This window comes from Calypte anna, chromosome 28 (assembly GCF_003957555.1).
Source record: "Calypte anna isolate BGI_N300 chromosome 28, bCalAnn1_v1.p, whole genome shotgun sequence".
NCBI classification, from domain to species: Eukaryota; Metazoa; Chordata; class Aves; order Apodiformes; family Trochilidae; genus Calypte; species Calypte anna.
This window is the reverse complement of record NC_044273.1, coordinates 3,465,490-3,480,867: the sequence shown is the minus strand read 5'-3', so window position 1 is coordinate 3,480,867 and position 15,378 is coordinate 3,465,490. Positions and strand designations below refer to the sequence as shown.

At 53.6% G+C, this 15,378-nt stretch overlaps 2 protein-coding genes across 2 annotated transcripts; one reads left to right on the top strand and one right to left on the bottom strand.

Moving 5' to 3' along the window:
* Positions 1 to 2,340: 2,340 nt before the first annotated feature.
* On the bottom strand, positions 2,341 to 7,278 carry COPE (coatomer protein complex subunit epsilon). Its single transcript, XM_008500978.2, has 10 exons — positions 7,109 to 7,278; positions 6,158 to 6,220; positions 5,677 to 5,777; positions 5,390 to 5,542; positions 5,040 to 5,093; positions 4,837 to 4,918; positions 3,642 to 3,797; positions 3,341 to 3,409; positions 3,099 to 3,173; positions 2,341 to 2,664 (listed from the first exon to the last, which is right to left on the bottom strand). Exons 1-10 carry the CDS (start codon positions 7,232 to 7,234, stop codon positions 2,617 to 2,619), a joined length of 927 nt encoding a protein of 308 aa, XP_008499200.2. The 5' UTR covers positions 7,235 to 7,278; the 3' UTR covers positions 2,341 to 2,616.
* Positions 7,279 to 7,437: 159 nt separating this feature from the next.
* Positions 7,438 to 14,464, top strand: DDX49 (DEAD-box helicase 49). The gene is made up of 13 exons (XM_030466536.1): positions 7,438 to 7,571; positions 8,242 to 8,365; positions 8,457 to 8,542; positions 9,604 to 9,725; positions 9,835 to 10,022; positions 10,615 to 10,755; positions 11,044 to 11,119; positions 11,218 to 11,294; positions 12,422 to 12,519; positions 12,599 to 12,673; positions 13,200 to 13,288; positions 13,597 to 13,668; positions 13,953 to 14,464. The coding sequence occupies exons 1-13, from the start codon at positions 7,457 to 7,459 to the stop codon at positions 14,127 to 14,129; spliced, it is 1,440 nt and encodes a 479-aa protein (XP_030322396.1). The 5' UTR covers positions 7,438 to 7,456; the 3' UTR covers positions 14,130 to 14,464.
* Positions 14,465 to 15,378: the final 914 nt, after the last annotated feature.

Genomic DNA, 15,378 nt, shown 5'->3' with positions numbered 1-15,378 from the left:
GTGGGGGTGGGGGGACGTTGGGTCACTCGGTGCCCGTTAATTAGAGGCTCATTAGGTTCCCGTTAATCAGCAGGGGGGAAGTTGCAGCAGTTTTTTAATATTAAACCCCCCCCAAACCCAACAATGAGGCTGAGAGGGGAGGTGGGGCTGGAGGCAGCAGGGGAGACACAAATATTTTGGGTGTCCCGAGGTGATAATTGAGGAGAAAAAAAAGCCCAGAACCTGCCAAGGGGCACCTCTAGGTGGCTGTGAGGTCCCCACAGCACCTCGGAAATATTGCCCAACAACCCCATGTCCAAAACACCTTTCATCTTTAAACCCTCTTTTAAAAAACAAACAAACCCAAACAACCCTTATTTCTCCCCATCTTTCTTCCATACCTCTCAGAAAAAGCCTCCCAGCAGCAGTAGATTCCTCCTTTCCTTACAAAGCTGCAGGGTTTTCCCTTCCTCGGAGTGGAAAATCCATCAGGTGTTTCCACTCGGGCACCTGGAGCAGCTCAGGAAGCCCCGGAACAAGGAGCTGAACCTGGAAAAATGCAAACACAGCCTTGCCAAAAAGCCCCCCCTGGGGAAAAGCCTCCTCCAGCCCCAAAACCTCATTGGGGAGGTGTTAAAAATGAAAAGCAGTTCATCCACTGTCCTGTAAAGCACTCAGAGGTTTAGAAGTGTGGGTTTAAGGTGAAAAATCTCCTAAAATGCCAATGTTGAGTTGGCTCGGGTGGAAGCACACCAGGAATCCCAGAGCAGAGGCAGCAGAGTTTAATTTCAGCCCTGGAGAAGTAAATTCAGCTCAGCTGTGTCCTAATCCCCCAGAATTTTGGGCTAAATTGCAGCTGGGGGATCCTTAACCCTAGGGATGGAGAATAACCCCCACCCCAGGCACCTGTGGGACTGAAACTTGAGAGGGAAGGGAGACAAAACCTGAGTTTTAGGTCATTTAAAGCCATTTCTCTGCCTCCAGGTTCACTGCAAGCTCTCTCCTGGCTTTGGGACAGCAATGAGAAGAAAACATCACAGAATCATAGAATGGGCTGGGTTGGAAGGGACCTCAGAGATCATCAAGTCCAACCCTTGATCCACTCCTGCTGCAGTTCCCAGCCCATGGCACTCAGTGCCACATCCAGGCTCTTTGGAAAGATCTCCAGACACGGAGAATCCACTACTTCCCTGGGCAGCCCATTCCAATGCCTGATCACCCTCTCCAGAAAGAAATTCTTTCTAATCTCCAACCTAAACCTCCCCTGGCACAACTTGAGACCCTGCCCTCTTGTCTTGCTGAGAGTTGCCTGGGAAAAGAGCCCAACCCCCCCCTGGCTCCAACCTCCTTTCAGGGAGTTGGAGAGAGTGATGAGGTCTCCCCTGAGCCTCCTCTTCTCCAGCCTCAACACCCCCAGCTCCCTCAGCCTCTCCTCATAGGATCTGTGCTGGATCCCTTCACCAGCCCAGTTGCCTCCTTTGGACCTGCTCCAGCACCTCAATCTCCTTCCTAAACTGAGGGGCCCTCTCAGAGGTCCCAAAGCTCCTGCCTTGCCCCCAGGTTTTCTTGTTTACATTTTGAAGCCCATTTTCTCTCCCCCCATCCAGGGGAATGGCTGCCCCGAGCACACAAGCCCCTTTCACTCTCTCCCTCAGCCAGCTCCACAAAGACAACATTCATGCCAGCCCAGGCCCTGAAAAACCCTTCATTAAACAAGCCCAGGCAAGGAGACAATGAGGCTTTTCAGAGCCCCCCCTGGTCAGGGGGGAGCACAAAGGCAACACCAGGGAGAGGCATTTCCAGAGGAGCAGAAACCCCAGACAGAACCCAAAGGAGAATTCCAGGGGTGAAAAGTTCAGGTCCCAGCTGAGGGTTCCACTCTGCTCCTTCCCTCTCTGACCTGACACCACCCAAGGGGCTGAGATGCTCCCCAGGAGCCCCAAAAAGCAGAACCAGGAAGGTTTGGGTCATGTTCTGTCCCCCCCCAGGGCAGGTTCAGCCCCCACCAGACTTGGAGAAGCAACTGGTGACAAATGCAGCTCCCCAGATGCTGCAGGAAGGACTTTCCTGGCTGCAGGACACGAGCTCCTGCCTTTTACCAACTTCAGATTAAAGCTGAGCCTATTACAAGAGGATTATTTTTATTTTCAGAAGCTCCCTCTCCCCCCCTGCAGCTGCTTCCAGTTCTTTCAGAGGATGGGAAGGCAGAGGAGGAGTCTGAAGCAGCCTGGAAGAAGATCCCTAACTGAGGATTGATCCACACACCCACTGCAGAAAATTAACTTCAAAATGAACCCAGAAGACAAAGCTTCAATCCCAGAGTGGAATAACTTGAATTTCAGAAATCAAGGGGCACAGAGATCCAGAAAAGGTTTTTATTAGGAATGCTGGAAGTACAGTGTTGCATTCTCTCCTTTCTGCTGAGCCAGCAGGGGGGATTTTCAGCCACCAAATTCAAGAGGCTGTGAATTATCTCCAGGTTCAGCACTGGCTTAGTGGGTTACAAGCCCCTGCCACAGGGAGCTGAAGCCAGACTGCCTCCCAGAGGGGTTTTTTTCTGTGTGAGCAGAGAGTTTTGAACACCAGCCCAGTTTCTCAGGTCCCCCAGAGCAGGTCCAGAGCCTCTTTCCCCTCTCCTCAGGCACTGGGAGCATACTGCATGGAGAGTCTGTCAAAGTCATTCTCCTGTGAGTCAAAACAAGAAAAAATGAACAAAATTCTGAATTTCACTTTGAGTTTCATTCTTGAGTTCACAAACCCTGCATGAGCTGGACAGAACATCCCTGCCACAGCTCCCAAGGACAAAAAAGAATTCCAAGAATAAAGAGAACTTGGATCAGGTCTCACTTTTTTTCCTCTTCCCCCTGATTTGTTTTCCTTTTGCTGTTATCAGTTATCCTCATCCTTCTACCCCCCCTCCCCAAATTCCCTCTCCCAGAGGGATGTTCCCACTCCCTGACACCCCCAAACCTCTGATTTGGGTTGAAAACCCAAATTTCAGAGAGAGGAACCTGCTCAGGACTGCAGGGGGGTGTGGATGGGGTAAGAATCCATTTCCCCCCAGCAGCCACTGGGCTGAGGAATGAAAATTCCTATTTTAGGGCAGGGATTCTGAGTACCTTTGCCTGATATTCCTTTATGAAGGGGTGGGTTTTGTGGGCATCCTTCAGCTGGGACAAGTAACGGTTTGTAACCTGGTGGGGAGAGAGAAACTGAGGCAAAACCTTTCCACAGACACCTTTCTGAGGGAGCTGGGAGCTCCCCACACTCTGTTTCTTTCTTTTTGTGCCAATCCTGATGAGAACAGGAGTGCAAAGCAGCCCTGTGGGCAGGAAGGCAGCAGCAGGTTGCTCCTCCTCACCTCTGGGGGTTTCCCCAAGTGCTGGGACAGCACCACCAAGTTGATCAGGGTCTCAGGATGGCCACTGTCCTGAAAAAGAAGGAGAAATCCCCTCATTTCTCTCTGCACATCTGCTGGGATGGGCTGCAAGGAGAAGTCCTGCCAAGCCTGTGCTTCATTTCCCCACCAAGGAGAGGAAAAGCTCTGAGCAGGGCCCACCCCCACTCAGGAACATCAGTTCTGGGGTGTCTTCACCAAGCTGAGCCCTCAAAGTCCTCCCTGGTTTCCTCCAGATCCTCCTGGAAGCCAATCCACAAATTACCTTCTCCAGAGCCTCCTGGAGCACTCCCTCTGCATCATCCCACTTGCCCTGGGCCATGTAGCAGGCAGCTTGGCCATTGAGCAGGAGGAGGGTGGAGGAACACTTGTCTGCCATCTCTTGGAAGATGTAGAAGGCATCTTGTAGCTTCTCCCCACCCTGGAAAGCAAGGAAAGAGCCAGAGTCTCACCTCAGGTTGCTGAAAAGCTTGGACATTCTTGCCATGGTTGAAGGACAAGGTCAGCAAATAAATTCCTGGGGTTAAAAAGCAGAGGTAGGGAATGTGTTAGGAGGTGTTGGCATGCAAGGGATCTCCTGTAGCCCAAGAGATCCCTGTCAGGCTGCAGAGGAAAGAAATGCATTAAATATTAAATATTAAGAACCACTTAAGTGATAAAAAGATCCAGGTTTCCACTCAGAAAGGAAAAAAAAACCCAACCAACCAAATAATCACTTCAAAAGAAGCACTTTGGGTGTTTGACATAATAAAAGATTATTAATTGAGATGTTTAGAATGAAATGGGAGCCTGGATGCCTGGTTTTTCCAAACCTTCCAGCTTCAGGAAGGCTCCACAGGCAGCAGAGGGGAGATTCCTGGTGGGAATTGAGGTGTCCAGGCAGATCCAGCCAAGTTTTAGTGTAAGGTGAGGGCCATGCATGACAGATTTCATAGCAAAACCAAGAGAAAACTAAGAAAAAAAAAAAGAAGTCTTACTAGCAGAGCAGGTTATTGCATGACCTTGGATTTCACTGAGTTTTCTCCTTGCTTTCAGTCACCTGATTCTCTGGACTGCCAAGAATTCAGTGTTTTTCTCTGATTCACATTCTTTTTTTTTTAAAAAAAAAGATTCTTTTTAAAGAGAGGCTGCTCCAAGCAGAGAATTTCTTCCCTTGGAGTTTACCTGCAAGGTTTGGATGCTTCTTGGCATTCTCTGTTCTGATGTTTTGTGAATTATTTAAGAGTGGTTTAGCTCCTCCCTGGGGGAGCAGATGAAAGACTGAGAAAAGAGCCAGTTAGTGGGAAGGGAGCTCCCAGTATTTGCTGGGTACTTGAAGGAAGGGGGAGGGGGGAAAAAAAAAAATAAAATTAGCAAACCCCAAACCAACAAAAGCCCTGCATGCTCTTCTGAAAGCAAGATGTGAAAGAGGAAGCAGGAAGGAGGCCTGGAGTGGTGTTTCTGGAGGGGAAAACACTCACTATGGCCAGGTTCACCCAGGCAGTTGCCAGCTGAGTCAGAGTTGCATCCTCATCTTGTTCCTGCATCTTCTTCAGCTCTTTGCTGAAGGAAGGAAAAGCAGGAATCACAACCCAGAAGGACAAGAAACAAGCTGAAAAATCCTCCTGACCAAAGCCCAGCCCAGAGGGGGAACTGGTGAGAAGCACAAGGACCCCAAACTTACCGAGCCAGGTCCAGCCTGTCCAGCTTCAGAAGGATCTGAATCATCATGGCCATGCTGTGAGCAACAAGAGAAAGGGATTTGCAGAGCCCCAGGAGCCTTCCCTGCTGCAGAGCAGGAGCTGGGATAGGGCAGCTTGCTCCCAGCTGCTCACTGCATTCCCACAACATTCCCTCTGAACACCCAGGGGCTGCTAAACTGGGATTGACAGGGAGCAAGGGGCTTGATGCCACAGCAGGAGCCCCAAAACTCCTCAGATTCAGGAGGCAAAGCCCAGAGGAGGCTCTCAAGGGTTTTAGAGACAAGGCAGAGCTCAGCCCTGCCCACCAGACCCCTCCCAGAGCCCCTCTCACCACTCCAAGCTCTCCCCTTGGTGCAGGGCACGCAGCGCCGCGTCGGGATTCCTCTCGTGGAAATAGATGGAAGCAGCCATCAGCAGGAAGGGGGTGTTGGCTACATCCACACTTTTTGCCATTTTTTTATCCAAATCAGCAACAATTGCATCCCTGTCAAGAGCAGAGGTGAGAAGCAGGGAGTGGTTTGCTCCTAAGCACAGAAAAAACCCACCCAAAGGTGCTGCCCCCGAGTTTTCCATTCGGGATGAGATCCCTGAGGGAGCTGGATCCAAGCCCTCACCCACCTCTGGCTCTCATTGGAAAGATATTCTGCAAACATCCTGACAGCCTGGAGCTCAGCACTGGCACTGCCTTTGATTTCATCCAGCACAACTCCATATTTTCTCTGTGGGAGGCAAGAAAACAAAAAAAAACCCACCAAAAAAACCCCAAAACCTGTGAATCTTCCAGCACCCAAAAAATGATTTTTTTGCCCTTAAAATCCTCACCCTCCCAGCCCCACACACAGGACCTGAAGTTTCCCCCTTTGTGCCTCACACCACAGCTGACAGGGGCAGATTTTATAACCCCTGAGAGGACCATTTTCCATTTTTTACAACCCAAACTCTGCCTCAGAGCGAGGCCTCCCCAGCCCAGCCCTGCAGGAGGGGACAGGTCCTGTCCCAGAGCTACAGGAGGAATTGTCACCCCCTCTGGGGGGGACACGGTGTCCCCAGGACTCTGATCCCTCTGATCCCACTCCCCCAGCTCCTCCTGGGGCCTCACCTGGGCTATGTAGGCTCGGAACAGGAACACATCTCTCTCCACCTCCTTCTCGGGCTTGGAGGGCTGAGGAGGTGACAGAAAACTCACTCAGGGACAGCCAGAACCTCACAACAGCCCCACCTGGGAGGATTCCCCCCAAAAAAACAACCTCAGGAGCCACAAGAGCCCCCCTCAAGTTTCCCCTGCAAGAGGAGGGAGCCCCAGAACCAGCCTAGGGGAGGTGAGAAGGGAGGAAAGGCACCTGGGGAGCCCCAGGCTCCTGTCTTGAGCCACTGGGGCAGCCACGGGAAGGCAGATCCCCAAAATATCCCAGAAACAGCCCAGAAACAGAGCAGGGCTGTCAGTAACCCAGCAGAGAGTAAACCAGCCCCCCCAGAACCAGCCTCAACAACCAGCAGCACAAACATGTTGCAAAAAAAAAAAAACACGTGGAGAAACAGAGCAAACCTGGGGAAGGGAACTCAAAGAGCCCTCCCCACACCCAGGGCTCTGTGCTTCCCAGAATCCCCCCAGAATTCCCACGGAATCCCCACAGAAAGGTTTGGCTTGGAAATCCCCTTAAAGCTGATCCAGTGCCCCCCATCCCAGGTTACTCCAAACCCCATCCCCCTCCTTCAACACTGCCAGGGATGGGGATTCCACAACTCCCATGTTCAGCTCCAAACCCTTCCCCCTCATCCCCCCCACCCCCCCATCCCACCCCCCCCATCCCATTCCCCCTCATCCCATCCCATCCCATCCATCCCATCCCATCCCTCCAGGCTCCCTTTCTCCAAGGTCCCTCCCAAGCTTCCCTGGACCCCTCCAGGCACTGGAAGGAAGGGGCTCTGGGCTCTTCTCCAGACTGCAGAGCAAGGAGCTCCCGCTCTTGATTCCCCTTCGGGGTTACCTCAAGAGGGCCCGGGGAGAGACACCGACCCAGAGGCCCGGAGAGGCCCGGCCCGGCCCTACCTTGACTCGCTGCGCCTCGTTGATGGCGGCCTGGTAGGCGCCGATGTAGAAGTTGTTCTTCACATCGAAGAGTTCATCGCCATCCCCGCCCTGTCCCGCGGAGCCCCCGCCCGGCCCGGCCGCCATTCCGCCCCCCTCGGCCACGTCCCCGGAAGTAGCGGAGCCCCGGCGGTCTCCATGGCAACCCCGCGACGCCAGCCAATAGGCACGCAGGGTGTTCAAACGTCACGGAAGCGCCGGAGGCGGGAGTCAGCCAATGAGGGGCGGGAGCGCACTGTGACGGAAGCGGAAGAGGAAGCGGTGGGCGGAAGGAGAAGCGGCGGCGAGGGCGGAAGCGGCGGGACCGGCATGGCGGAGTTCCGAGCGCTGGGCCTGGCGCCCTGGCTGGCAGAGCAGGCGCGGCAGATGGGGCTGAGCCGGCCCACGCCCGTGCAGGCCGCCTGCATCCCCCCTGTGCTGCAGGGTGAGTACCCCGGGGCCCGGTACCGCATCCCGGTACCACCCCGGGTACCACCTCCGGTACCGCATCCCGGTACCGCATCCCCCTCCCACCTCGGGTACCATTCCCGTTACCACCCCCATTCCCGCCTCCCGGTACCACCCCGGGTACCACCCCCGGTACCACCTCTCGTTATCACCTTCCGTTACCACCCCCGGTACCGCCTCCCGGTACCACCCCAGGTACCCCCTCCCACCCCCGATCCCACCCCTGGTACCACCCCCGTTATCACCTCCCGGTACCACTCCCGGTACCCCCCCCGCTCCCACCTCCGGTCCCACCCCCATTACCACTCCCGGTACCGCCTCCCACCCCCGGTCCCACTCCCGATCCTACCCCCGGTACCACCCCCGGTCCCACTACCGGTACCGCCTCCCACCCCCGATCCCACTCCCGGTACCACTCCCGTTATCACCTCCCGGTCCCATTCCCGGTACCCCCCCCGGTCCCACTCCCAGTACCACCCCCCTTATCACCTCCCGGTACCACCCCCGATCCCACTCCCGGTACCACTCCCCTTATCACCTCCCGGTACCACCCCCCTTATCACCTCCCGGTACCACCCCCGGTCCCACTCCCGGTACCACCCCCCTTATCACCTCCCGGTACCACCCCCGGTACCACTCCCGTCCAGGCCGGGACTGTTTGGGCTGCGCCAAGACGGGCAGCGGGAAGACGGCGGCGTTCGTGCTGCCGGTGCTGCAGGTGCTCTCGGAGGACCCGTACGGGATCTTCTGCTTGGTGCTGACTCCCACCAGGTACCAGGCGGCACCGGGAGGGTTTGGACCGGGCCAAGCGGGTCGATTTGTCCCGCCTGAACGTCTCTCCGGTTCTGCCATTCCCCCGCAGGGAGTTGGCGGCCCAAATCGCCGAACAGTTCCGTGTCCTGGGGAAACCCCTGGGGCTGAAGGAGTGCCTGGTGGTGGGCGGGCTCGGTGAGTTCGGACCGGGAGGGGTTCGGAACCGGTTCCGGGCGGTTGGGGCCGAGGGAGGGGTCGGTTCCTCCTTGGAGCTGCTCTGGGGGGAGGAGGGAGGGGACATGGAGCAGGGACAGGAGGGATCAAGGTGTCCCCAAGCTGCCCCGGGATTGTCCCCCCCTGATCTGCTGGGACCCGGGTTTGGGGTTTGGGAATGTTGGGGAGGATCCAAAGGGGAAGAAAAGGGGAATGGGATGGGATGGGATGAGATGAGGTGGGATGGGGTGTGGGGTGGGGTGTGGGGTGGGATGGGGTGGGGTGTGGGGTGTGGGGTGGGATGGGATGGGGTGGGATGAGATGAGGTGGGATGGGGTGTGGGGTGGGGTGGGGTGGGATGGGATGGGATGGGATGGGGGAGATGAGGCTCCTGGGTTCAGGTGGGGAGGAGGGGGTTGGACCCTTGTGTCCCTCCTGGGAACAAAGGGAGGATTTGGGGTAAGAATGGGGGTTTTAGGGGAGGGGCTTAAGGGGGGTTTGGGGGATCTTTAGGGGAGGTTTTAGGGGGGTAAAGGGAATGTTTAAGGGAGGTTTAGGGGGGCCTTAGGGCAGGTTTTAGGGGGGGTTTAGGGAATGTTAAAGGGAGGTTTTATTGGAGGTTAGAGGAAGTTTTGGGGTGGTTTAGGGGAGTTTTTAGGGGAGGTTTAAGGGAGGTTTAGGGGAGGTTTTAGGGGAGGTTTAGGGAAGGTTTTATGGGGGTTTAGGGAACGTTTAAGGGAGGTTTAGGGGAAGTTTTAGGAGAAGCTTTAGTGGAGGTTTTAGGGGAGGTTTAGGAAAGGCTTTAGGGGAAGTTTAGGGGGAGCTTTAGTGGAGGTTTTAGGAGTTTTTTCCCCCCTGAGCAGAACACCCAAACTCCCACTCTCAGCCCCAAAGCCGCCGAGCGCTGGGCTGAGGCTCTCGGGTGTCACCCAGAGGGGGAGGAGGAGTTGGATTTGCTCCTGCTGGCTCCTTCCTGACTCATCAGCCTCAACCACTCTCTGCTTTTGGGGTTTTTTACCTGAGTTTTGGAGCTCTCTCTCCAGACATGGTGGCTCAGGCTCTGGAGCTCTCCAGGAAGCCCCACGTGGTCATCGCGACGCCCGGCCGGCTGGCAGATCACCTGAGGAGCTCCAACACCTTCAGCCTCAAAAAGATCAAGTTTTTGGTAAATCTCCTTTTTTTATTTTTTAAATCCTTTTCCTTTAAAACCTTTTTTTTTTTTTTTTTTGTCTTTGCTGGAAGCTGCTGAGACTTTTCCTTGTGGCTGTGGGCAGGTTCTGGATGAAGCTGACCGGTTGCTGGAGCAGGGCTGTGCTGACTTCACTGCTGATCTGGAGGTGATCCTGGAGGCTCTGCCAGCTCACAGGCAGACACTGCTCTTCAGTGCCACCCTGACTGACACCCTCAGCCAGCTCAAGGGCCTGGCTGCCAACAAACCCTTCTTCTGGGAGGCTGAGGCTGAGTAAGGCTTCATCCACTGGGAGGAGGGGGATCCCCCTTTTCCCTCCTCACCCGGAGCACTGAGCCCAACTCTGGGGTCCTCAGCACAGGAAGGATGTGGATCCCATGTGGAATGGGTCCAGGAGGATGATCAGGGAGTTGGAACAGCTCTCCTAAGGAGACAGAATGAGGGAGCTGGGGTTGTTCAGCCTGGGGAGATCTGATAGTGACCTTCCAGGGTCTGAAAGGGCTGACAGGAAGGCTGGGTGCAAGGGCCTGGAGTGATAGGATGATGGAAAAGGGGTTTAAATTAGAGGAGATTTAGATTGGGTTGTGAGGGAAAAGCTCTTTCCCAGGAGGGCAGTGGGACAGTGGCCCAGGTTGCCCAGGGAAGTGGCTGAGGCCTCATCCCTGGAGATCTCCAAGGTGAGGATGCTCTGAGCAACCTCTGAGTGAGGGTTGTCTGCAGCAGGTTGGACTGGATGCTCTCCAGAGGTCCTTTCCAAGCCAAATTATTCTAGGATTGGATGATTCTGCCTGTTTTCTTCTCTCCTGACTCTTCTGCATCCTTCCTGCCCCTTTTTCTCTCCCCCAAATCCCATTTCTTTTGCCAGGGTACGGACAGTGGAGGAGCTGGATCAACGTTACCTCCTGGTCCCTGAGGCCCTTAAGGATTCCTACCTTGTCCACCTGATCCAGACCTTCCAGGACCAGCACCAGGACTGGTCCATCATCATCTTCACTAAAACCTGCAAGTGAGTGGAGTTGTTCCTCCTTCTCAGCTCCCTTTGGAGCTTGAGCTGCCAGGTTCTGGCTGGCTGGGGTGGTGTTTGTTCCCTGTGCTGAAACTGGGTTGGGAAACAGCTTTTCCTTTGCCAAATCCCAGGGATGAGTGGGTGAGGGATGGGTGTCCTGTTCCCTACTCCTCTCAGAGCACTTTGCTTTGTGGTGCTTGCACTGTGAGGGCTCCTCAAGCACCTGATTCATTTTTCTGTCATATTCTGATTTTATTTGGGTTTTTTTTTATTATTTTCCCCTCCAAGGGACTGCCAGGTCTTGAACATGATGCTTAGGAAATACAGATTCCCTTCAGTAGCTCTGCATTCCATGATGAAACAGGTGAGGGATGGAGGGATCTGGGAGCTGGATGGATGTCCCAAGTCCTGCAGCTCCTCTGGGTCCCCACATCCCACACACAAAATTCTCTCTTTTTGCAGAAACAACGTTTTGCAGCTTTGGCAAAATTCAAGTCCAGCATCTTTAAGATTCTCATTGCCACTGATGTTGCTGCCAGGTAAAGGATAAATTTGATCTCTGTTGGCAGAGGTTTTGCTCTTTGATTTTTCAGAACCAGTGTGGGGATTTGGGCTGGGTAAGAAGAAAGCTTTAAATTCCCCCTGCTGGGGTGGGAGAGGTTTGTTGTGTTGTTGGACACAACAACCCCATGCAGCGCTACAGGCTGGGCACAGAGTGGTTGGAGAGCAGCCAGGCAGAAAGGGACCTGGGAGTCTGGATTGACAGGAAGCTGAACATGAGCCAGCAGTGTGCCCAGGTAGCCAAGAAGGCCAATGGCATCCTGGCCTGGATCAGGAACAGCGTGGCCAGCAGGTCCAGGGAGGTGATTCTGCCCCTGTACTCAGCGCTGGTGAGGCCACACCTCGAGTCCTGTGTCCAGTTCTGGGCCCCTCAGTTTAAGAAGGATGTAGAGGTCCTGGAGCAGGTCCAAAGGAGGGCAACCAGGCTGGTGAAGGGACTCGAGCACAGACCCTATGAGGAGAGGCTGAGAGAGCTGGGGCTGTTCAGCCTGAAGAAGAGGAGGCTCAGGGGAGACCTCATTGCTGTCTACAACTCCCTGAAAGGAGGCTGTAGCGAGGTGGGAACTGGACTCTTTTCACAGACGACCTTCAACAAGACAAGAGGACACAGTCTTAAGTTGTGCCAGGGGAGGTTTAGGTTAGATATTAGAAAGAATTTCTTCACGGAGAGGGTGATCAGGCTATGGAATGGACTGCCCGGTGAGGTGGTAGATTCTCCGTCCCTGGAGACATTTAAAAAAAGACTGGATGTGGCACTCAGTGCCATGGTCTAGCAACTGCTCTGGTGGGTCAAGGGTTGGACTAGATGATCTCTGAGGTCCCTTCCAACCCGGCTAATTCTATGATTCTATGATTCTATGGTTGTGGAACATCTCTGAGCTGGGTTTTGGAGCTGCCTTGTGTGGGATGTGGCTCTGATCCTGGCTGGGTTTGCTCCAGGAGGGGGTGGTTGTGTCTTGAGTGCTGTGAGGCTGAGTGTGAGGGAAGAGCAGGAGGAGTTTGCCCTGAGGTGAAGAGATCCTGGGGCTCTGGGAGGAAGCAGAGGACAGGAACCTGATAACAAACCCAAATCTTTGTTAATTTCTGCTCTTTCCCTGCATTCCAGAGGTTTGGACATTCCCACAGTCCAAGTTGTCATCAATCACAACACTCCTGGCCTGCCCAAAATTTACATCCACAGGGTTGGCCGCACGGCCCGGGCAGGTGAGCTGGGAAAATCCAGGGATTTCCTGGGATCCCTGTGCTGCCAGGACTCATCCCTCACTGTGTTTTCCTCATCCAGGTCGGAAAGGAATTGCCATTACCCTGGTGACACAGTATGACATCCACCTGGTCCATGCCATAGAGGAGGAGATCAGTGAGTAGAGCCCCCCAGCTGCTAAAATGAGGGATTGGTTCTGCTTGTGGTGCTTGCTCAGTGCAGGATGTGGGATCCAGAACATCAGCAAAAGAGGGTTTGGAAAGGCTTGGAAAAGAGCAGGAGCTCCTGAGCCTTCATCTTGGTGATTTCAGGTGTGCCACCAGGTGTGAAGGTGAAGGTTTGGCTCCCTCCTCTTCCTGGTGTGTTGGATTCTTTTGTAGGCTTTTTATTAAAGCAGCCAACTTCTTCCTGACTGCAGAGGCAGAGGTGGACAAAAAGAGCAGCTTGTTTTGCATGCTGAGGATTTATTTGTGGTTTTTTTAGGAGGTAGAACTCATAAATGGGACCTCCCATTGCATTTTGGGGAATGGCAGGGAGAGGGGGGACTTGAATCCTGTCTTGGAGGCTGGAGAAGCCAAGAGTGATCACAGGATGTGACAATTCCCTGATAATCAGTGGGATTTATGCTGCCCCTGTGTTTTTTTAACCAATCCTGGTCTGTTAATGTCTCCCTCTGGTGCAGAACTGAAGCTGCAGGAATTCTCTGTGGAGGAGCAGCCTGTGCTCAACATTGTCACCCAAGTGAATGTCACCAGGAGGGAGTGTGAAATAGTGAGTGTGCAAACCTTCTGCAGAGGTCCTGGGGGTGTGACAGAGATCCTGGGGGTCCAACCTGTGCCTCTGGATCCCCAGCTTTGCTCTCAAGCACCTCAGGAAGAATTTTCCTTCCTTTTTCTAGTGGAAGCACAGAGCCCTGGGTGTGGGGAGGGCTCTTTGAGTTCCCTTCCCCAGGTTTGCTCTGTTCCTCCACGTTTTTTTTGCAACATTTTTGTGCTGCTGGTTGTTGAGACTGGTTCTGGGGGGGCTGGTTTACTCTCTGCTGGGTTACTGACAGCCCTGCCCTGTGTTTGCTTTGCCAGGAACTGGAGGGAATGGATTTTGATGAGAAGAAAGAAATAAATAAGAGGAAACAGCTGATCCTTGAAGGGAAGGTGAGAGTTGGTGCCATGTAAACCACTTTGAGCAGCAGCTGATTTAATGGCAGGGATGTGGAGCAGGGAATGACAGCTCCTCAGTGCTGGGCTGTGTCTGTCCCACTCCCCTCTGGTGAAGTTTTCTTTTAAATGGTGACTGATCTTAAAAAGTGCATCAGGGTAGTGGCTGACTGGTGCAGGCTGCTCAGTCGTGGGCTGGAAAGCAGCATGGGCATCTAGGAAAGATAAAAAGGGCTGGCAGTGTCCTTAGGGATGTCACTGGTGTCATTTGCCATTTGTAGGATCCAGAGCTGGAGGCAAAAAGGAAAGCAGAGCTGGCCAAGATCAGGAAGAAAAAAAAGCAGTTCCATGAGAAGGTCCAACAGACCCTGCAGAGGAAAAAACAACTGCAGCTGAAGAGGAAGCTGCAGAAAAAAATGGAGAGGAGGAAGAAAGTGGCTGCTAAGGAAGAGAAGTGACATCCTTTGGGCTTGGCTTGGGCTGTCCCAAGATTGCTGCTGCTTTGGGAACTCTGGGATCTCACAGGGACACTTCTGCCCTGAATGAAGTCAGGGTCGTTGGAGAGGATGGGGTGAGGGGCCAGGGGACACTTTGCTGAACCAGCCCTGGTGTTTTTCCTTCCTGGTGTGTACTGTTCCCAGCAGGCTGGAGCCTGGAGTCTCCTGGAAGAATGTCTTTCAAGAGCATGTTTCCTTCCTGCAGCAGAGCCTGACCTGAAGTCTTGGTGATGTGAAGGGAAATAAAGGTCTCCTCTCTTTTCCTCTGTCTTTTCCTCTGTCTTTTCCTCTGTCTTTTCCTCTGTCTTTTCCTCTGTCTTTTCCTCTGTCTTTTCCTCTGTCTTTTCCTCTGTCTTTTCCTCTGTCTTTTCCTCTGTCTTTTCCTCTGTCTTTTCCTCTGTCTTTTCCTCTGTCTTTCCTCTGTCTTTTCCTCTGTCTTTTCCTCTGTCTTTTTCTCTGTCTTTTCCTCTGTCTTTTCCTCTGTCTTTTCCTCTGTCTTTTCCTCTGTCTTTTCCTCTGTCTTTTCCTCTGTCTTTTCCTCTGTCTTTTCCTCTGTCTTTTCCTCTGTCTTTTCCTCTGTCTTTTCCTCTGTCTTTTCCTCTGTCTTTTCCTCTGTCTTTTCCTCTGTCTTTTTCTCTGTCTTTTCCTCTGTCTTTTCCTCTGTCTTTTCCTCTGTCTTTTCCTCTGTCTTTTCCTCTGTCTTTTCCCCTCTCTCTTTCCCCCTCTCTCTTTCCCCCTCTCTTTCCCCCTCTCTTTCCCCCTCTCTTTCCCCTCTCTTTCCCCTCTCTCTTTCCCCTCTCTCTTTCCCCTCTCTCTTTCCCCTCTCTCTTTCCCCTCTCTCTTTCCCCTCTCTCTTTCCCCTCTCTCTTTCCCCTCTCTCTTTCCCCTCTCTCTTTCCCCCTCTCTTTCCCCCTCTCTTTCCCCTCTCTCTTTCCCCTCTCTCTTTCCCCTCTCTCTTTCCCCTCTCTCTTTCCCCTCTCTCTTTCCCCTCTCTCTTTCCCCTCTCTCTTTCCCCTCTCTCTTTCCCTCTCTCTTTCCCCTCTCTCTTTCCCCTCTCTCTTTCCCCTCTCTCTTTCCCCTCTCTCTTTCCCCTCTCTCTTTCCCCCTTTCTTCCCCCTCTCTCCCCCCTCCATTCACTCATTGCTCTTTCCCTTTCAAGGGCTGCTGCCACTCACACTTATTTTTATCAACAGAGTCTCCCCTGAGCCAG